Raw genomic sequence first — 21705 nt, 5'->3', positions numbered from 1 at the left:
GTCAATTTATTCAACTATAAAATGGGATAATAAAGGCCATTACCTCATAGGCAATGGTGAAGATTAAATTATTTTTATTTGTAAAGGTTTAGAACAGATTCTAGCAGTTGCAAATGCTTAAACATGTTAATTATTCTTTAATGCATTATTCCATAGACTGTAGATTAGATGCCTTAGTAGTGAATTGATGTACAGTAGAGAACAGAATAAAATGTCAGAGAAGAGAAGATGGATATGATAAATAGACTACATTGAATTGTACAAGGCTAAGTAATCTGCATTTCAGAATTTGTTTTTTTTTGTTTTTGTTTTTGTTTTTGGGCCACACCCGGCTGTGCTCAGGGGTTACTCCTGGCTATCTGCTCAGAAATAGCTCCTGGCAGGCACGAGGGACCATACAGGATGCCGGAATTTGAACCAACCACCTTGGGCCCTGCATCGGTTGCTTGCAAGGCAAACACCGCTGTGCTATCTCTCCGGCCCCAGAATTTGGTATTTTTTAACAAAACTGAAGTCCAAGTAAATGACAAATAAGTTACTAAAAGAAGGAATTTGGGGCCTGAAGAAGTACAGTGGTTGGGATATAAGCTTTGCATATATCCAATCTAGATTCAATCCAACAGTACGAGGTCTGGGAACATTGCTGGGTGTAGATCTGAGGGGGTCTAAGCACAGCAGGGGTGGCCCTGTGATGCGCAGCACCATGGTACCAAGCATCCTTGTATCTTCCATCCTGAACTACTAGCTGGCTGGCAAGTATTGCTGATAGTGACTCTTAGCTCTGAGCACTGCTGGGATCTACTCTTCTCTAAAAAAAGAGATCATGTCTTGCCTGTATTTCATAAGCAAGTGTGAAGCAGTTTGAACCACTTACAGTCCAACACTATATATTAGGCAACACTTATCAACTTGCAGGCTGTGAATCATAATTTGGCAACATTGATATGTTTGTCTAGTCATGACTTCTCCCATTTGGGGGAGGTACCAGAAAAGTTCTTTGAATTGAAATAAGTATACTTTCACAATTTTTTCTAAACACTCATGGAGTGCCTTGAGTTTACATGAAACCAACTTAATATCATATGTCAGTTCACTGATTTTAGAGTTTACTGCTATTTAAATATTGACAATTTAAATAGAATTCCTAACATAATTTTTTTCTATTTTAATACACTTCTTGGCTTTCTTCCTATTATTTCCCTTTCAATGTTGTGGAATTCAAGTGAAGTTTTATTTTGTTTGTTTCTGTTTTGGGGTCGCAATCTGTAGTGCTGAAGGTTTACTGCTGGCTCTGTACTCAGGGATCACTCTTTCTTTCTTTCTTTTTTTTTAATTTATTTAAACACCTTAATTACATACATGATTGTGTTTGGGTTTCAGTCATGTAAAGAACACCACCCATCACCAGTGCAACATTCCCATCACCAATGTCCCAAGTCTCCCTCCTCCCCACCCAACCCCCGCCTGTACTCTAGACAGGCTCTCCATTTTCCTCATACATTCTCGTTATTAGGACAGTTCAAAATGTAGTTATTTCCCTAACTAAACTCATCACTATTTGTGGTGAGCTTCCTGAGGTGAGCTGGAACTTCCAGCTCTTTTCTCTTTTGTGTCTGAAAATTATTATTACAAGGGTGTCTTTCATTTTTCTTAAAACCCATAGATGAGTGAGACCATTCTGCGTTTTTCTCTCTCTCTCTGACTTATTTCACTCAGCATAATAGATTCCGTGTACATCCATGTATAGGAAAATTTCATGACTTCATCTCTCCTGACAGCTGCATAATATTCCATTGTGTATATGTACCACAGTTTCTTTAGCCATTCGTCTGTTGAGGGATCACTCTTTCTGATGGTCCACGGACCATACATGGTACCAGAGACTAAACCTGGGTTGTCCATGTGCAAGGTAAATGTCCTACCTACTGTAGTATCTCTCTGACTCCTCAAGTTAAAGCTTTTGTTTGTTTGTTTGTTTTTGGGCCACACCCGGCGGTGCTCAGGGGTTATTCCTGGCTGTCTGCTCAGAAATAGCTCCTGGCAGGCACGGGGGACCATATGGGACACCGGGATTCGAACCAATCACCTTTGGTCCTGGATTGGCTGCTTGCAAGGCAAACGCCGCTGTGCTATCTCTCCGGGCCCAAGGGATACCGGGATTTGAATCAACCACCTTTGGTCCTGGATCGGCTGCTTGCAAGGCAAACGCCGCAGTGCTATCTCTTCAGGCCCAAGTTAAAACTTTTTTAAGAAAGGAAGGAAAGAAGGAAGAAAGAAAGACAGGAAGGAAGGAAAGAAGGCAGGCAGGAAGGAAGGAAGTGCATTCTCTGGGACATAATTCAGGAAAAAATGAGGAATCGTTTTTTTTTTTTTTTTTCCCTGCCTGTGCCCTCCTCTCAAAAACAGGAATAGTTTTCAAGCATCTGGTTTTCCTCTATCTTAGGGTATGAAATTGGGAACGGGGATATTTAAAATAAGTTTTTAATTCATTATTTTATTTCGTCCCCCTTCACTTCATTGTTGATGTTGATGACAGGCATTGCACATACATCTCAATGTGTCGTTCTCTGTGGGTTTGGCCACTCAGGTTGAGGTGCTTGCTGAAGGCTCTATTCCTTTAATTGTATCTGTACGAGCCTTTATCTTGTTATAGTTACCATTGGAGTTGAATTACAAAGGTTTGGTTATAGTGCTACTAGATGTCACTGCAGTGCTCACACATGTGCTTGCCAGAGGTGGCACCTCCTGTTTGTAATGACTGCACATCTTTTTTTGTTGTGGTGTTAGCTGAGAGTCATTCCCCCTTTTTTGTGATTTTCACACAGACCTGGCTGTGCTGCAGCCAGAAATTACTTGCAGTGCTGGCGTCACAGCAACAGAGTTCAAATGGCAGAGCAGCCAGGATTATGTATGATACAAATGAACTGTGACCACATACTTGCAAGGCAAGATATTCTAAGTCCCAGTGCTATTTCCCTGGGCCCTGGGATTAAAAAAAAATGCAATCTTTTTTTTTTGTTTGTTTGTTTTTGGATCACATCCAGCAGCGCTCAGGGGTTCCTCCTGGCTTTACTCTCAGAAATTGTTCCTGGCAGACTTGGGGGACTATATGGGATGCTGGGATTCAAACCACTGCTGACCTTCTGCATGCAAGGCAAATGCCCTATCTCCATGATATCTCTCTGGCCCACCAAAATGCAATTTTTTTTGTGGTTTTAGGGTCACACCCGGCAGTGCTCAGGGGTTATTCCTGGCTCCATGCTCAGAAATTGATCCTGGCAATATGGGATGCTGGGATTCGAATCGATGACCTTCTGCATGAAAGGCAAATGCCTTACCTCCATGCTATCTCTCCGGCCCCCCAAAATGCAATCTTATTTGGGGTGTGCTTGTGTGTGTATGTCCTCTTAATGTCCACTGAACGACATATCTGGCCTTGGCAATTGGGGGCAAGGGGCTCTAAAGAGAAACCTACTCAGTGAGGTAAAGGAACTTTGTACTGGCAAAAAATACTAAGTAGGGTGCTGGAGTGGTGGCGCAAGTAGTAGGGCATCTGCCCTGCACACGCTAACCTAGGATGGACCCCGGCGTTCCATATGGTTCCCCAAGTCAGGAGCGATTTCTGAGCGCATAGCTAGGAGTAATCCTTGAGCATCACCAGGTGTGGACCCCCCCCCCAAATAAAGAATACTAAGTAGTGCTAAACTATTATAGGAGTAAAGCACAGTGGGGGAGAGGATAGGTATAAAAGAGATGTTTTGAAGAAATTAAAAGGCATCGGGCCCGGAGAGATAGCACAGCGGTGTTTGCCTTGCAAACAGCCGATCCAGGACCAAAAGGTGGTTGGTTCGAATCCCGGTGTCCCATATGGTCCCCCGTGCCTGCCAGGAGCTATTTCTGAGCAGACAGCCAGGAGTAACCCCTGAGCACTGCCGGGTGTGGCCCAAAAACCAAAAAAAAAAAAAAAAAAAGAATTAAAAGGCATCATAATTCTAATAGCTGAAATCAATGAAAAGCTACAGGAAAAAAAAGAGATGGGTAGGGCAGGAGAGATATCACAGCTGTAGGGCATTTGAACCAGGGATCCTGGCATCCCAGATAGTCCCCTGAGACTGCCAGGAGTGATTTCTGAACACTACCAGGTGTGGTCCAAAGACAAAACAAAACAAAACAAAGATGGAAAAAAATGTTGAAATTTTTTAAAACTGAAGGATCAAGTAGCATTTGACTTCTTGCAAAGAAGTATTTCAATGAGAGGCTGGAGAGATAGCACAGCGGTAGGGTGTTTGACGTGCATGCAGCAGACCCAGGATGGACGATGATTTGAATCCCAGCATCCCATATAGTCACCCCAGCCTGCCAGGAGCAACCCCTGAGTGCCGCTGGGTGTGAACTAAAAAATAAAATAAAAATTAAAAAATTAGAAAAGAAAATTTTTAGAAATATTTCAAGGAAGTTTTTTTGTTGTTACTGTTCAAGATCATGGGGGACGAGAAGGCACTGGAACAACAAGGGTACAAACTATTTATTTAAGCAAGAGCAGAGGTGTGGTGAAAGAGGATTTTGATTTCTCATCCACTGCTATTGGGAATGTTACCTTTATGGAAAACAGTAAACTAAGAACGGAGTTGCCAATGTGAGTCAGTTCCACTTCTGGCCATCTACTCCCAGAACTCAAAAACATTTATTGAAAAAAGATATATGCACATCGCTATTCCTTGCAGCATTTAGTACATTAGCTAAGACAGAGTCAAGGGGCCAGAGCGGTGGTGCAGCGGTAAGGCGTTTGCCTTGCATGTGCTGACCTAGAACAAACCGCCGTTAGATCCCTCCTAGTCCCATATGGTCCCCAAAGCTAGGACTGATTTCTGAGCGCATAACCAGGAGTAACCTCTGAGCATTATTGGGTGTGGCCTAAAAACCAAAAAAAAAAAAAAAAAATAGAGTCAACCTAGGTGTCCAGCAATTGATAATTGGATCATGAAGATATGGCATATATCAGAATGGAACACTACAAAATGGAGTACTACACAGCTGTCAGGAAAGATAAAACCATGCAATTTGCTGCAACATGGACAGAACTGGAAGATAACTGTGCTGAATGTGTTAAATGAAGTAAGCCAGAAGAAAAAAATACAGGATAACTTTACTTGAGTGTGGTATATAAAATAACTGAATGAAGGAATGCAATATTTGAAAGGAGAATACCTGGATCACCCTTGATTCTGGCATATAGGGAGATGATCAGAGAAGGAAAGAAATTAAGGGAAAAAAAGATAAATAGGAAGCAGTGGGGGAAAGGGCATCACGGGGATAGTACAATGGTGGTATAAAGGAGTGGTATAGCTAAACAGACAAACTTCAGTCAACAACATTGAAAACAAGAGATGCAAAAGTGAACAGCCAAACTTAAAAATGTGTCTGTCAGGGTTATGTGGGGTGGTGGTGGTGGGAGGGAACTCTGGAAGGAAGACACTGGTGGTGAGATTTGTGTTGGAATACAGTATGTCTGAGACTCAACTGTGAATAACTGTAAGTGATGATGCTCTAACAAAATCTAAAGCATATAAAAAGTGTAGTGATAGGACAATTTAAGAAATGTGTAAATCAAGAGAAAGTCTTGGAAACTAAAAAAGGAGAGATTACAGAAGCACCAGAAACTTTCCGTCTGAAGTCCTTCTTTTGGAATTTTTTTTTTTTTTTTTGGTTTTCGGGCCACACCCGGCGTTGCTCAGGGATTACTCCTGGCTGTCTGCTCAGAAATAGCTCCTGGCAGGCACTGGGGACCATACGGGACACCAGGATTCGAACCAACCACCTTTGGTCCTGGATCGGCTGCTTGCAAGGCAAACACTGCTGTGCTATCTCTCCGGGCCCCTTCTTTTGGAATTTTATGTTTAATTTTATGTCTAGTGCTATAGAAGCTTTGGAAAAAAAAAGGAGCCAGAGTGATAATTCAGTAGGTAAAGTGTCTCCTTACAAGTCACCAAACTGGGCTTCATCCCTGACACTCCATATGTTTCCACTAGGGGTGATCTTTGAGCATAGAGCCAGGAGTAAGCCCTGAGCACTTTCCTCAGGGAAGCCCCCAAGAAAAAAAGAAAAAAAGAAAAAAAGAGCAGGAAGTATAATAAAAACACAAGACAGGGCCAGAGCGATACACACTGGTAGGGTGTGTGCCTTGCCTGTGGCCTACCTGGGTTCGATCTCTGGCATCCCATATGTGCTCCCACCCATCCCAGCCTGCCAGGAGTTATTCCTGAGCACAGAGCCAGGAGTCACTTCTGAGCGCTGCTGGGTGTGGCCCCAAAACAAACACACACAAAAACACAACTCCCCCCAAGACAGTGTGTGTATGTTTGATTAGCACTGGACATTAATTTTCACTCCTCTGTAAAAGTAAAAATAATTTACACAGTATTTATTTTGCTCTATTTTTTTCATTTCCCATTCTATTGTTCCTATATTTCATAACCTATATACAAGATTATTATCAGCATAGATCAGTAAGTGGAGATAAGAGGAAAATATTTGCTCCAAACCATTTATCAGGCCGCAGGGCTGAACAGGTCTTAAATTTATGACCTCTACATTCACGGTTTCTGTATTTTTCTAGTCAACCATAATGACTGGAGAAATTCTAGGCCATTGTATGACCAGTTAATTGGATTTCCTATCTGTGTTGCTTATGAGAGACAAAGGGTAGGGGACCCTGTGTCCTCCTTAATCATTTGGAATTATTTTTTCAAATGATTTTTAAGCCATATGCGAAGCAAGTGCCTTGACTTCTGTACTCTCTTTCTCTCTCTCTCTCTCTCTGGCTCTTTTAGAATTTTTGTATGCATACGGGCACCAGTGATCTTGCTTGGCTTCTACTGGCAGCTAAGAGAGGTAGAAGATCACTGGAAATTGACCTAATGGAGATTTGCTAAACAGGACATTTCTTTCAGTACTGATAAAGATAACCAATATGTGGGAATTACAAATTCATTACCTCAAAGCACCTATTTTCCCAAGGCCTTTATTGTGTCCTTCAAGTTGTTTTACAGATAAAGAATCATAATAATTTGTTTCAGAAATTTTCCTTTTACGTGTACAATTATATTTACTGATAACTTTGGAAAATTCAAATCTCAGCAAAAACATTGCTTAGAGTGAGTCTCGCCTCACTGTTTGCATTAGATATGAACACAATCTTTTCATCTATAAATTGCCTTATTTCACTTGTGTCCAAACCTATACCTCTGAGGCTGAGATCCTGGAAATTCAAGGGCAAAATGAATTTTAACTTGGTATGTTTTGTCGAATTTAACTGATGAATAATGGGGGAAGACGCTCTTTAAAGCTTCATTGGTTCCATCAATGTCAGTAGTTTTCAAACTATTGTACATGAAACTTCAGGCACAAAGCTCCTTCTTCCAATAAGATTTCTGGGGGAAAGCAACTCAAAAGAACAGGGAAGTACGTTTGAATGTTCAGAAAGTCTATGTATTGCCTAATTTATTTACCTAGATCTTTGGGCCTTTGGATAGACCAGCAAGTATTTTATTTGTATGGCCGAACAAGGGAGTACTAGCTATTTAGCTTTCATTGTAGTTGGAATGACTTTTTAAACAAGATCTGTCATTTTGGTTTCTAAAATTGTTTCTTCTCGCTAGACACTCGAGCCAGGTGCTTGCAAATTGACCAAGTGTCAGGACCGACCGTCCTGTCCTATTTTCTCCAGCAGATCTTCTTCAACCAGGCCTGGTTCTGAATATTCTAGCGGTTAAAAAATAAATTTTTTTTTTTTTTTTTTTTTTATCCCCCAGACTCGCAGATGCTGCTCTTCCCCCACCGGCTCTGCACAGAACATCATTATCTTTGCCGAGCTTCTGTCTCTATGGCAATAACAGATGGGAAGTGCTGCGGAATTATTCATGTTCTGGAAAGGCGGTCGTGGAGAAGGGGAGGGGAGGGAGAGTGGGTGAAGGGGCACGACCCAAGGGGCACAGTGATGGGGTGGGGGGTCGGGGAAGGGGGAGAGAGTCAGAGGTGGTGGTGGTGGTGGTGTGTGTGTAAAAATAAAAAATAAAAATCTATGAGAGTGGACCTTCAAGCCTGTGTGGTGTGGTGTGGTGTGTTGTGTGTGTGTAAGTAAAAATAAAAAATAAAAATCTAAAAATCAATGAGCGTGAACCTTCAAGGGTGTGTGCATGTGTGTTTGTGTGTGTGTGTGTGTGTGTGTAAAAATAAATCTATGAGAGTGAACCCTCAAGCCTGCTGGGAGGTGTGTGTGTGTGTGTGTGTGTGTGTGTAAGTAAAAATAAAAAATTAAAAATCTATGAGCGTGAACCTTCAAGGGTGTGTGTGTGTGTGTGTGTGTGTGTGTGTGTGTGTAAAAATAAAAATCTATGAGAGTGAACCTTCAAGCCTGCTGGGAGGTGTGTGTGTGTGTGTGTGTGTGTGTGTGTGTGTGTGTGTGTGTAAAAATAAAAATCTATGAGAGTGAACCTTCAAGCCTGCTGGGAGGTGTGTGTGTGTGTGTGTGTGTGTGTGTGTGTGTGTGTGTGTGTGTGTAAAAATAAAAATCTATGAGAGTGAACCCTCAAGCCTGCTGGGCGGTATGTGTGTACAAATAAAAATTGACGAGCACCAGCGTAGTGTGAAGCCCCAAAAATAAAAACCCCAAATCTCCGAGCAGCAGCGCCTTTCCAGCGATCCCAAACGTGGGGTCCGAGCGAGTCCCCCCCAAGCACCCCAAACCAATACAAAGCAAACCAGAAATGCCCGGGCGCGAGCGAGCACAGGGGGAGCCGGGCCGGGCCTCGGGGAGCCCAGGGAGCGCGACTGCCCGGCCGGCGGCTCCTCCCTCGAGTGTTCCCCAGGCGCGGCGGCGGGCGGGGCGCTCGAGGCGGCTTCCTCCGGGGTTCGCGCTGGGGCGCGAGGTCGGCGTCTTGGCGCCGGGTCCCCTCAGACGGCGCCGCCGCGTGCGAGCTCCCCCAGCCCGCTTTCGGGGACACCCCAGCGAGTTCTATTCTGTCCGGGCCCTGTTTCTGGGGGGTGGGGTGCGCCCCGGGGCTCGGCCGCCAGCACCTCAGCGCCTCAGGCCAGCCCTGAGGGCGGCGGGAGGTCAGCTCGGGGCGGGCGTCTGGGCGGAGGCGGCGGCTGGCGAGGCGAGGCGAGGCGAGGCGAGGCGAGCGAGGCGAGGCGCAGCGCCAGCAGCTGGCGGGGCGGCCGGCGGGGGCGAGGGGCGGCCCGGCGCGCCTCAGGGAGCGGGGCCCCTCGGAGGGGGCGCGGCTGCCTCCGGGGCGGGGCGGCCCGGACCAGCTGCGGCCGGCGCGGGGGGAGGGGAGGCAGGAGGGGGAGGGTCGCCCGCGCCTGACCCGGCGCCGGCGGCCGGGGTCGCGCGCAGTGCACGGCGGCGTGGCTCGGCTCGGCTCGGCCCGGCCGGCCTCCCCCGCCCCTCAGCCGACCGCTCGGGGCGGCCCCGGGTCGGGTCTGCTCTGCTCTGCCCTTCCCCCTCCCTCCCCCTCCCCCTCCCCCCAGGCGCGGGCGGGGCGGCGGCGGCGGCGACGGCCAGACAGCCGGCTGGGCGACTCGAGTCGGCTCGCGGAAGGAAGGAGGGAGGGAGGGAGAGAGGGAGAGGGCGGGGGCGGGGCGGGGCGGGCACATCCTGTCTGCGCCGGGTGCACCGCAGACAGCGCCGCGCGCCGCAGCCGCCCAGACGGCGCGCGAGGCCAGAGCTTGAGGCGCGCGCCCGCCGCCCGCCCGCGGCAGTATAGGGGCGGAAGAGGGGGGCGGGGCGCGCTCCCGCCGAGTCGAGTCCGGAGCAGCCACAATAGGCGGCCGGCGCGCGCGAGCCCGAGAAGTCCAAGCCGGGAGGCGGCGCACGCGCACTCGCGCACGCGCGGGACAGCCCCACCCCCGCCCCGCTCTCCCCGTGTCTCCCCCCTCCAGGCAGGCGGGCGGGCGGCCGGAGACGGCGGCGGCGGCGGCGGCGTCTGCGGGCAGCCGTGTGTCTCCGCAGTGACGTGGGCGGGCCGAGGGCCGGTGACGTCAGAGGCGGTGTGGAGCGATGTGTGTGGGGCCGCGAGTCGCGCCGGCACAGCGCAGGCAGCGGGCGAGCGGCGGCGGCGGCGGGCACCGGCGCAGGCAGAGGCACAGGTGCGGCCCGGCTGCGGCTAGCCCCGGCGGGTGGCGGCGCTCGGCGGGCGGGCGGGCGTCGGGATGCGGCGGCCGGGCAAGTCACAAAGCTCGCCGTCCGTGGAGCTGGCCCCGGGCCGCGCCGAGGCCGGAGTCGGGGGTCCGGAAGCGCGGGGCGCCGGGGCGGGAGGGCAGCGAGGGCGGGCTGGGCAGGGCGGGCAGGGCGCTGCACTTGACCGGAGCCCCGGCCGCCCGCACCCCTCCGTCTAGACAGCGCCCCCCGCGTCTGCGCTCCCCGGTGGGGGATGCCCGGGACGCCAGCCCAGCCCGCCGCTCGCTCCCTTCTGCTCGGGGATCCCGGCCGGGCGCACTCCGAGGGGCGCCCGGGGAGCACCCCAGCTACAACTTCCCGGGGAGGCTGCGCGGGGCTTTTTTTTTCCGCACTGGGAAGGCTCTTGGGGGGCTGTCCGGGCGGCTGCGTCCTTTTTTGGGGGGCGACCCTCCTCCTTCCTCGGGTTCCCACCACCCAGGCACCCCGAGTCTCGCTCGCTCCCTCCAGCCACTTCCCCCGTCCTGTCCCGTCCTGCCGGGTTTCGAGGCGGCTGGGTGCCTGTGCGTGGGCGCAGGCTGCGGGTTCGGGGCTTCCCCCCTCTTCCTCGCCCTGCCCCCCTGCTTGGGCCGACGTCGGCGAGGGGGTTCCTGTTGCGGGCCAGCCGGTCCGGGGGTGCCTTTTAACCCTTTGGGGTCTCTTTCCAGGCCAGCCCGGACGGAGGGCACATTCTGCTTTTGGGGCTTTTCTCTCAAGGAAGTGGAAGAAGATCTTGGCTTCCCCCCTCTTCCTCCATTTGCATTCTTTGTGAGGTCTGTCTGCCTGGTTGGTGCCTTGTGCTTTTCTTTTTCATTTTTTCTTTTTTTTGTCCCGGATTAGTCTTGTTCAAGGATGGAGAGTCCCCAGGCCTGGAAGCTTTTGGTTCCATGAAGCAAAACTGACAGTCTCTCTCCCCCCCCCCCCTTTGGAAGGGAAAGTTCATTTTTGTTGATAGACACTCCAGGAAAGTAGATGAATCCATGCCCTGGAGATCCCAACTTAGTTACCTATGGCAATTAGGGTCACTGGTATTTGATTTTCGGCACGAAACCCGTTTCTTTTTTGAACAGGAGAATTCGAAAATTTGAGGAGAGAGCGTTATAGTTCAGATGACAGACCTGCGAAAGTCTCTGATAGTAAAATTTGGGTGTGGTGGTGGGTTTAAGGTTCTTTCCACCTATGCTGAAATATGGAGTATTTTCTCCTTTTGGACACTGTATTTCTACTCCCTTTCCCCATTCTCGTGGCTTTTTCTTTTTTAAATGAAGGTTCTTTTAGTTAACTTGTGTTAGATTGCAAGAAATCACTCAAGTGTCACCTTTGAACTAAGTGACCTAAGTTTAAGAAAGATCAAGAATTTCGTTTCAAATTGACCCTCTGGCCTCTGGGGCAGATTCACATCTTAACTTTCCCACCCCCCTTCTTTTCCAGATTACTTGAGAGAAGAATAAACAGTAATTCTTGAAGAGAGCAGCAATTTTTCTTTCATTTTTAATTCAAGTGGAGTTGGTTTTATTATTGGGATGAGGACTTAACAGTATTGAGTGAAGATACTTCGTTTCCCTTGTTTTTTGGTGTCTCCAGTGCCAAAAATTAATTTTGAGTGCAGCATTTTGTCTTGCTTGTGTCTAATTTTATGACGCAAGGAGTTGCATACATTTCTTGAGTCTTCCTTAAAACAGGACAAAATGATCACACTCATCTTGAATTGAGAAAAATTAATAGAAGAAAGACTTTCTCCAAAGACTGACTATTAAAATTGTATTTTTTGTTAGGGGCAAGGAGAACTTTCATAGCATTCGCGCCGAAATTGAAATTTCCCGATCAAACAAACATCTGTGGAATAGTTTAGGGGAAATTTGGCGATTTCTTTTGAAATTGAATTTTTTTTTTCATGAGAACTGAATTATCATAAATACCTTTATACATTGCTCTTTTTTTTCCTTCAAATGAACAGCTAAATAACAATGCAAATCTCAGACTTTCTTATTTAGCACAGTACATGTTAGCAATGGAAAACCTACAGACAAGTTTCTCCTTGGTTCAGTGCTCAAATAAAAAACTGAACGGGATGGAAGATGATGGTGGCCCGCCGGCGAAAAAAATGATGACGGACATTCATGCAAGTGGAAAAATGATGATAAACAAAATGCCAACAGTAAAAAAGGAACATCTGGATGACTATGGGGAGTCGCCAATGGAGACAGATGGGGAGCAGAGCAAGCGACCCTGCGTCTCTGTGCCTGAACCTTTGCATCTAAATCCCAGTTTGAAGCACACATTGGCCCAATTTCACTTAAGTAGCCAGAGCTCTTTAGGTGGACCAGCAGCATTTTCAGCTCGATATTCCCAAGAAAGCATGTCACCCACGGTATTTCTGCCCCTTCCATCTCCTCAGGTTCTTCCGGGGCCACTACTTATCCCTTCCGATAGCTCCACAGAACTCACACAGACTGTGTTGGAAGGAGAATCGATTTCTTGTTTTCAAGTTGGAGGAGAGAAGAGACTTTGTTTGCCCCAAGTCTTAAATTCTGTTCTCCGCGAATTTTCACTCCAGCAAATAAATACAGTGTGTGATGAATTGTACATTTATTGTTCAAGGTGTTCTTCAGACCAGCTTCATATCTTAAAGGTCCTGGGAATACTTCCATTCAATGCCCCATCCTGCGGGCTGATCACTTTAACGGATGCACAACGGCTATGTAATGCTTTATTGAGACCACGCACTTTCCCCCAAAATGGTAGCATACTTCCTGCTAAAGGCTCACTGGCCCAGTTAAAGGAAACTGGCAGTGCTTTTGAAGTGGAACATGAATGCCTTGGCAAATGTCAGGGTCTATTTGCACCCCAGTTTTATGTTCAGCCCGACGCTCCATGCATTCAGTGTCTGGAGTGTTGCGGAATGTTTGCACCCCAGACATTTGTGATGCATTCCCACAGATCACCTGACAAAAGGACTTGTCACTGGGGCTTTGAATCAGCCAAATGGCATTGCTATCTTCACGTGAACCAAAAATACTTAGGGACCCCTGAAGAAAAGAAACTGAAGATAATTTTAGAAGAAATGAAGGAGAAATTTAGCATAAGAAATGGAAAGAGAACTCAATCTAAGGCAAGTTAATTTTTTTAAACCCATTTTGGAAAATTGTGGTTTGATATGAAATTAGAACCTTTATTTAGGATAGAGCAAGTTTGTTAGAAACTTAGTGCTCTTGCAGCAGACCTGGTTTGCTTTACACGTTTAGGCTATAAAGTGCTTTCTCGGTGTGTGTCATTTCATTTGATCTTCCAAAGAACCTTGTGAAAGAAATAGGATTATTCCCATTTTACAGATAAAGAAAATGAGGCTTGGAAAGATCAAGTGTTTTTATGTAGTTAGGGGTAAGGATTTGGGGTGTCTTTGTCAAATCTTGTCCTCTTTCACACATCCTACTTTTTGGTGACTAAACCTGCTGTTTTCTTAGGACTCAAGATAATTTACACTTTGGTGTTATTTCCGCTTGCAAATGGTATAATAGCTAGCCAAAACAATTCTGGTGGTGGGCTCCTAACAGCAAAGATACCTGTAGAGTTTTTGATGTTTCTGTTCTTAAGTATTTGTCTGATCATTGAAAACCATGGAAACAAATGGAAAAGAAATTTATCTGAAGATGTGATTCTGTCAGCAGAGCTCTTTAATTTTATTTATTTTTTTGGGCCACACCATTTGAGCTCAGGGGTTACTCTTGGCTAAGTGCTCAGAAATTGCCCCTGGCTTGGGGGGACCATATGGGATGCCTGGGGATCGAACCGTGGTCCTTCCTTGGCTAGAGCTTGCAAGGCAGACACCTTACCTCTAGCGCCACCTCTCTGCCCCTATTTTTTTCTTTCTTTCCTTTTTTTTTTTTTTTTTTTGGTTTTTGGGTCACACCTGGCAGCGCTCAGGACTTACTCGGGCTATAGGCTCAGAAATTGCTCCTGATAGGCTCAGGGGATCATATGGGATGCCAGGATTCGAACCACCTACCTTCTGCATGCAAGGCAAACGCCTTACCTCCATGCTATTTCTATGGCCCCCAGAGCTCTTTATTTTTAAAAGGAAAAATTTAACTAATGGCCAGAAAAGAAAAGATTATTTTAAACTAAATACTAGGATAAAAAACTACCAGCAGAGAGACTTTTTTTTTGGGGGGGGGGTCACACCCGGCAGTGCTCAGGGGTTACTCCTGGTTTTGCGCTAAGAAATCGCCTCTGGCAGACACGGGAGACCATATGGGATGCCAGGATTCGAACTACCATCCTTCTGAATGTAAGGCAAATGTCCTACCTCCATGCTATCTCTCAGGCCCCCACAGCAGAGAGATCTTAAAACTAAATTTTTCCTATTGTGTTATCCTGCAGTCTGAATTATTCCATCTTTGTTCTACTAGTTTGTTTGGGTAATAGACAGTATTTGAGTTGTTAAATATGCAGTTATTATATTGTTTATAAATATATATTCCATTTGATTATACTGTGTTTAAAATGTGCCAAGTATGCTTGAACAGTTTTTCTTGTGTAATTTTGAATCATATAAAGGAAAGTTGGTCATATTTCATTTTAAGAATCTAAGTTTTCACTATTAATTTTTATTCCTTGAAATAACCTGTACCCTATTTCACAGAAGAAATGATTCCGATGTATTAAATGACAAGATTATTCAAAGCAGCATTGGAGTTTGGGTCAGAAGAAAGATTTGGTGTCCTTAGGGGTTTGGAAATAAATTTTTTTGACAGTTTTATTTTTTTGACAGTAGAGTTTTAAGATACTGATTTGTTGCTGAACTTTAAGGAGAATACTTTTAGATTCATTTTAATTAAGAGCAGTTTTCTACTTACCATTTCTGAAGGGTCAGTTTCTTTGAAACTACTTATCCTGTGGCTGTTTTGATTGTTCAGATAGAGTTATTAACTGATTTTGAAGCAAGATTGACTTCAAGTTAGTATTCAGATTGCTGGATTTAGAGCTGGACTGGTCCCATGCTCCGGGATTACCTGAATTCTCAAAATGGAATATCCCTTTTAATCATTTGAGTATTTCACCCTATGTTAGTTATGGACTTGACACTAACTTGTCCATAGGTGGCCATTTTGAGTTACTAAATATTTAGTTGTTCATTTTTGCCATAAGTCTTAGTTTCTCTGACATAAACATTTTGGGATTCATTTCACCATCTTTTGCTGTTGGTGTTTTTGGTACATTTTGGTTTTACTCACAGTTTGTTATTCCAATTTTTGTGAACTTAAAAGCTATTTAATAAGGTTTCTAGCAGACAAAGCCTTAGAATTTTGGGGTTCACATATGCTATAAGCTTGTGCTTTATTATACTTGATACTTAACATTAAAAATATTACTCAAGGGGCCGATGAGGTGGCGCTAGAGGTAAGGTGTCTGTCTGCCTTGCAAACGCTAGCCAAGGAAGGACCAAGTTTCGATCCCCCGGTGTCCCATACGGTCCCCCCAAGCCAGGGGCAATTTCTTTTTTTTTTTTTTTTTTTTGGTTTTTGGGCCACACCCGTTTGATGCTCAGGGGTTACTCCTGGCTATGTGCTCAGAAATTGCCCCTGGCTTGGGGGGACCATATGGGACGCCGGGGGATCGAACCGCGGTCCGTTCCTTGGCTAGCGCTTGTAAGGCAGACACCTTACCTCTAGCGCCACCTTCCCGGCCCAGCCAGGGGCAATTTCTGAGCGCTTAGCCTGGAGTAACCCATGAGCATCAAACCAGTGTGGCTCGAAAAACCAAAAAAAAAAAAAAAAAAAATCACTCAAAATTTTGAGGTGGTTCTTTTTTGAAGATCTTTGAAAGAAGCCTTCTCATCTGAGAAACCAATCCTGGGTGGATCAGATGTTCTTCATTGTGTAACTGATAGTAGAATTAGGAGTTGAATGTAGGTCTTCTGATAAAAGGCTAGTAATTTTCACTACCTCAACATAAAGAAAACTTTGTAGTAGAAACTGAATTTTTTAGAAACATTAACTTTTCTTATCAACTTAACTTTCTAAGGTTATTCTTAAAACTGCATTAATTTGTATATAAATTAAAGTATTTAAATTGGGAAGGAGGCAAGTTAGTCATTAACTAAAGAACATTTTTTATTATCTTGTCTGAGTCAGTCAGACAATTTATATAGACTGAGATAAAAAAAGTCAGGATAGTTTTTTTTAAATTTTTTTATTTTATTTTATTGAAACCATTGTGATCTACAAAGTTCTGCATAGTTGAATTTCCGATATAGAATAGTCTTTTAAAAAAGTAATATACTGGGGCCGGGTAGGTGGCGCTGGAGGTAAGGTGTCTGCCTTGCAAGCGCTAGCCAAGGAAGGACCTCGGTTCGATCCCCCGGCGTCCCATATGGTCCCCCCAAGCCAGGGGCGATTTCTGAGCACATAGCCAGGAGTAACCCCTGAGTGTCAAACGGGTGTGGCCCAAAAACCAAAAAAAAAAAAAAAAAAAGTAATATACTAAAGATGTTAACCGTAAGTGCTTACTTAGTATGAATAGAAATGTAATTTGCTTGTTTATGAAGTTGATGTAGGCCAATTGAATGAGTGTGTGTGTGTGTGTGTGTGTGTGTGTGTGTGTGTGTGTCTCCATGTGTCCAAACCAATGGTGCACTCCTGGATCTGTGCTTAGGGATCAGTCATCCCAATGGAGCCAAGAGACTATTTGCGGTGCTGGGGATTGACCCTGGGTTGGCCATGTGCAAGGCAAGCACCCTTCTTATTGAATTCTCATTCTGGGGTTGGTGAATTATTTCTATGGATGGAAATTGTATTAGCAATGATCACTGCATTATTTGCAGTCAGTAGCTGTATTTAATTTACATAGTTAATAACTATATTTAGATGGGAGAAAATCAGTGTTCTTACTGAAAAATGTCTCTTCATGAGTAAACTAAAGATAAAGCTTGAGCTTTTTTCTTTGATCACCATAAAAAACATACTTTTTTTTTTTTTTTTTTTTTTTTTTGTGGTTTTTGGGTCACACCCGGCAGTGCTCAGGGATTATTCCTGGCTCCAGGCTCAGAAATTGTTCCTGGCAGGCACGGGGGACCATATGGGATGCCGGGATTCGAACCGATGACCTCCTGCATGAAAGGCAAACGCTTTACCTCCATGCTATCTCTCCGGCCCCAAAAAACATACTTGATTTTAAGGATCTTCTTAGGTTGCATCGAAAAATAGTGTTAACAAATTAAAAATAAAAGAAAAGGAAAGAAAAATGGTGCTAACATATTTCTTATTATTTGGATCTTTTGTGCTTTTATGAAATGGTTATTAGAGTTTTAATATTTAAAAAATGATAATTGCGGGGCTGGTGAGGTGGCACTAGAGGTTAGGTGTCTGCCTTGCAAGCGCTAGCCAAGGAAGGACCGCAGTTTGATCCCCCGGCATCCCATATGGTCCCCCCAAGCCAGGGGCAATTTCTGAGCGCTTAGCCAGGAGTAACCCCTGAGCACAAATGGTTGTGGCCCAAAAAAACCCCCCCAAAAATGATAATTGCTATCATTTAGATAACATGTTTGCCTAATTAAGTGTAAATATCTAAGTTTTGATATACTATTACTGCACCTCACTACACCCAATGTTCTTTTGTTACTTCAGTTTCATTTCTTCATTTCTCTGCATAGCAATCTCAGTTTTATAATCTAAAGGCAAGTTCATCATCATATAGTATTATCTATTTTTAATTTTTGTTTCTCTGTATAACACATATGAATATGATTACATGCTCCTCTTTCTGACTTATTTCACTTAACATAATACCCTCGAGTTCCAACCAAGTTTCATTCAACCGCAAGAATTCTTTTTTTTTTTTTTTTCAAAGATTTTTGGCCACTCTTGGGTATGTACTAGGGGCCACACTTGGCAGTGCTTTGAGACCTATGTTGTATGTGGGACTTGAACCTGGTTTAAGGCTGCATCTGTTTGTGAGGAAAGCTCTTTAACTTTTGTACTGTTTCTAATCCAGCCCAAGAATCCATCTTTTCTTATGAATCTACATTTATATCCCATTCTATATATATGGAAATATATCTTCAGTGAATATTTGATTTGGTACTGATATTGTTGAATCTTACATACTTATCTTGGAAAAAGGAATTTTTTTTGTTTTTGTTTTTTGGGTCACACCCAGCAGCACTCAGGAATTGCACCTGGCTCTATGCTCAAAAATTGCTCCTGGCAGGCTCGGGGGGCCATATGGGATGCTGGGATTCAAACCATCGTCCTTCTGCATGCAAGGCAAATACCCTACCTCCATGCCATCTTTCTGGCCCCTAAAAAAGGAATTTTTAAATAAGTTCATCACTTGTTAGTAAAATTTGAAGGCTGCTATTAAGATTATTTTCAAGGGGGCTGGGGAGATAGCTCAAAGGGTTAGAGGACATGCTCTGCACGGTTCCCTGACACTGTTGGATGTATACCAAAAAGACAAAACAAACATTTTCAAGGACATTAGGAAAGCCCATGTGTAGTCTTAATTACAAAAAAAAAATAGGGCCAGAGAGATAGCAAAGCAGGCTGAATTCATGCTTTGCATGTGGGAGACCTCTGTTTCCTGTCACTGCCTAGTTCCCTGAGCAACATCCAGAGAAAAGGAGAAGCTCTTGAGCACCCATAGTTGTGTTTCAAAACCAAAAAGAAAAATAGAAGTGATTTTTATTATTACAGCATGTAGTTGACAATCTACACTTTAGTAAGCTAAAGATGGTGTTTACCTTTGTTTTCTTATAAATTAAAGTGAAAATTTAGATTTCTAACAGACGGTATAGCTCTAAGATGGATGAATAGTTTTCACTTAGAGGGCTGAAGCTATGGCACAGCGATTGGGCATTTATCTTACACGTCATCCCACACGGTCCCCTGAGCCTGCCAGGGGCAATTTCTGAGTGTAGAGCCAAGAGTAACCCCTGAGCGCTGCCGGGTGCGGCTCAAAAAACCAAAAAAAAAAAAAAAGTTTTCACTTAGAAAATAGACTATCAGTGCGAGTAGATGATCTTCATTTTTTTTTTTTCTTTCCAGAAAGCTTGTTATAGATTATAAACTATTTTTGCCTTTACATTTTTCTTCATTTCTGTAGAGGTCATTGGAACTTCTCCCCTCCCCACTCTTGTATGCCTCTTATACTTTGATTTAGTACGTGTAGTTTTCATTACTAACAAAAGTGAGGTCCAGAAGTATGGGTGACTACCCCAAGTAGTATCAGGACAGAAAGTGGCCATTAATAATTGTGGTAGATATGAGGATAATTTATTACATATTTTGTGATTAACATAAATTTTGGCCAAGAAGGGATAGGGTCAGAATCAAATCAATTATTTGTGCATGCATATATGTGGAACTAGTAAGAATTTTTTTCCCTCTAGTGTTCTCAATTTTTTTTTTTTTTTTTTTTTTTTTTTTTGGTTTTTGGGCCACACCCGGCTGTGCTTAGGGGTTACTCCTGGCTGTCTGCTCAGAAATAGCTCCTGGCAGGCACGGGAGGGGGGGGGGGGCACCATATGGGACACCGGGATTCGAACCAACCACCTTAGGTCCTGGATCTGCTGCTTGCAAGGCAAACGCCGCTGTGCTATCTCTCCGGGCCCTAGTGTTCTCAATTTAATAACTCTTAATGAGTTTTCTTGTTTCCACTATCCTAATTTTGTTCTTGGAGCTTTAGTATAATTATTTTTTTTAACTAAATTAACTTTGAAAATAACACTGAATTATATTTTAAAATTCGAATTTATTTTTGCAAGTATGTTTTAAATTTTAAAAGTTATTTGGAAGCTTTTGAATAAATGATCAAATTAGGAAATGGATATGAAATCATTTTGGAAGTAAGGAGTCTAGAAATGTAGGTTGGCATTTAAAATTATCATTAAGAACAGGGCCGGGCGGTGGCGCTGGAGGTAAGGTGCCTGCCTTACCTGCGCTAGCCTAGGAGACGACCTCGGTTCGATCCCCCGGCGTCCCATATGGTCCCCCAAGCCAGGAGCGACTTTTGAGCGCATAGCCAGGAGTAACCCCTGAGCGTCACCGGGTGTGGCCCAAAAACCAAAAAAAAAAAAAAAAAATTATCATTAAGAACAATATTATGGGCCGGAGAGATAGCATGGAGGTAAGGCTTTTGCCTTTCATGCAGAACGTCATTGGTTCTAATCCCAGCATCCCATATGGTCCCCCAAGCCTGCCAGGAGCGATTTCTGAGTGTAGAGCTAGGAGTAACCCCTGAGCGCTGCCGGTTGTGATTCCCCCTCCCCCCCAAAAAAGGAACAATATTATTAATATGCTTTGTAATAGGTATTTAGGAATTTTTCCCTTCCTCAAACATCATCTTAATCTACATATTGGGAAGACCTGTAGCATAATTCGTGTTGGATTCAGAAGGATTCCAAACTCTTAGTTATTGTGCATCATGATTACAGTAGTTTGATATTTATTTGTTAAAATGAGATATGCAGAAAGAAACTATGCAGATGTTATGAGGAATTAAAAGAAAATTTTAATGAAATATTTAGAATGACTTTGGAAATAGTGCCCCCTTATGGTTTAGGAAACAAAGAGTCTACAATCATATTTAATTTTAGCATTAAAAAGGAGATAAGTACTTAAAAGTCTTTTTGGAAAAATCAGAAATTTATCCTTTTGATCTAAGAAAGGTGAAACAAAATGAAGAAACTTTTTTTTATCATTCTTTTCTTTTTCTTTTTTTTCTTTTCTTTTTTTAATTTTATTTAAACACCTTGATTACATACATGATTGTGTTTGGGTTTCAGTCATGTAAAGAACACCACCCATCACCAGTGCAACATTCCCATCACCAATGTCCCAAATCTCCCTCCTCCCCACCCGACCCCCGCCTGTACTCTAGACAGGCTTTCTATTTCCCTCGTACATTCTCATTATTAGGACAGTTTAAAATGTAGTTATTTCTCTAACTAAACTCGTCACTCTTTGTGGTGAGCTTCCTGAGGTGAGCTGGAACTTCCAGCTCTTTTCTCTTTTGTGTCTGAAAATTATTATTGCAAGAATGTCTTTCATTTTTCTTAAAACCCATAGTTGAGTGAGACCATTCTGCACTTTTCTCTCTCTCTGACTTATTTCACTCAGCATAATAGATTCTGTGTACATCCATGTATAGGAAAATTTCATGACTTCATCTCTCCTGACAGCTGCATAATATTCCATTGTGTATATGTACCACAGTTTCTTTAGCCATTCGTCTGTTGAAGGGCATCTTGGTTGTTTCCAGAGTCTTGCTATGGTAAATAGTGCTGCAATGAATATAGGTGTAAGGAAGGGGGTTTGTATTGTATTTTTGTGTTCCTAGGGTATATTCCTAGGAGTAAAATGAAGAAACTTTATATAGGAACCAAAGAAAAAAAAATAGACCCGAACCAGTAAACCAATATGTTGGCAGCCAATAGTGTTCTCATACCTATGCATACCTTACAGTGTAGGTGGTTTTCAGAACAAGAAACAGAA

General features: G+C 44.1%; 1 protein-coding gene across 1 annotated transcript in view; it reads left to right on the top strand.

The window, feature by feature from the left end:
• The first annotated feature begins 12123 nt into the window (after positions 1 to 12123).
• SKIL (SKI like proto-oncogene) overlaps positions 12124 to 21705 on the top strand; it is a 29439-nt gene continuing 19857 nt past the window's right edge. Inside the window, exon 1 of the mRNA XM_049774450.1 lies at positions 12124 to 13325. Coding sequence (XP_049630407.1) covers positions 12216 to 13325 — 1110 coding nt within the window. The 5' untranslated portion in view covers positions 12124 to 12215. The remainder of the gene's footprint in view (positions 13326 to 21705) is intronic.

The sequence above is a fragment of the Suncus etruscus genome, chromosome 6 (assembly GCF_024139225.1).
Source record: "Suncus etruscus isolate mSunEtr1 chromosome 6, mSunEtr1.pri.cur, whole genome shotgun sequence".
NCBI lineage: Eukaryota > Metazoa > Chordata > Mammalia > Eulipotyphla > Soricidae > Suncus > Suncus etruscus.
Note: the sequence above shows the minus strand (reverse complement) of the source record. Positions and strands in the feature narration are given on the sequence as shown.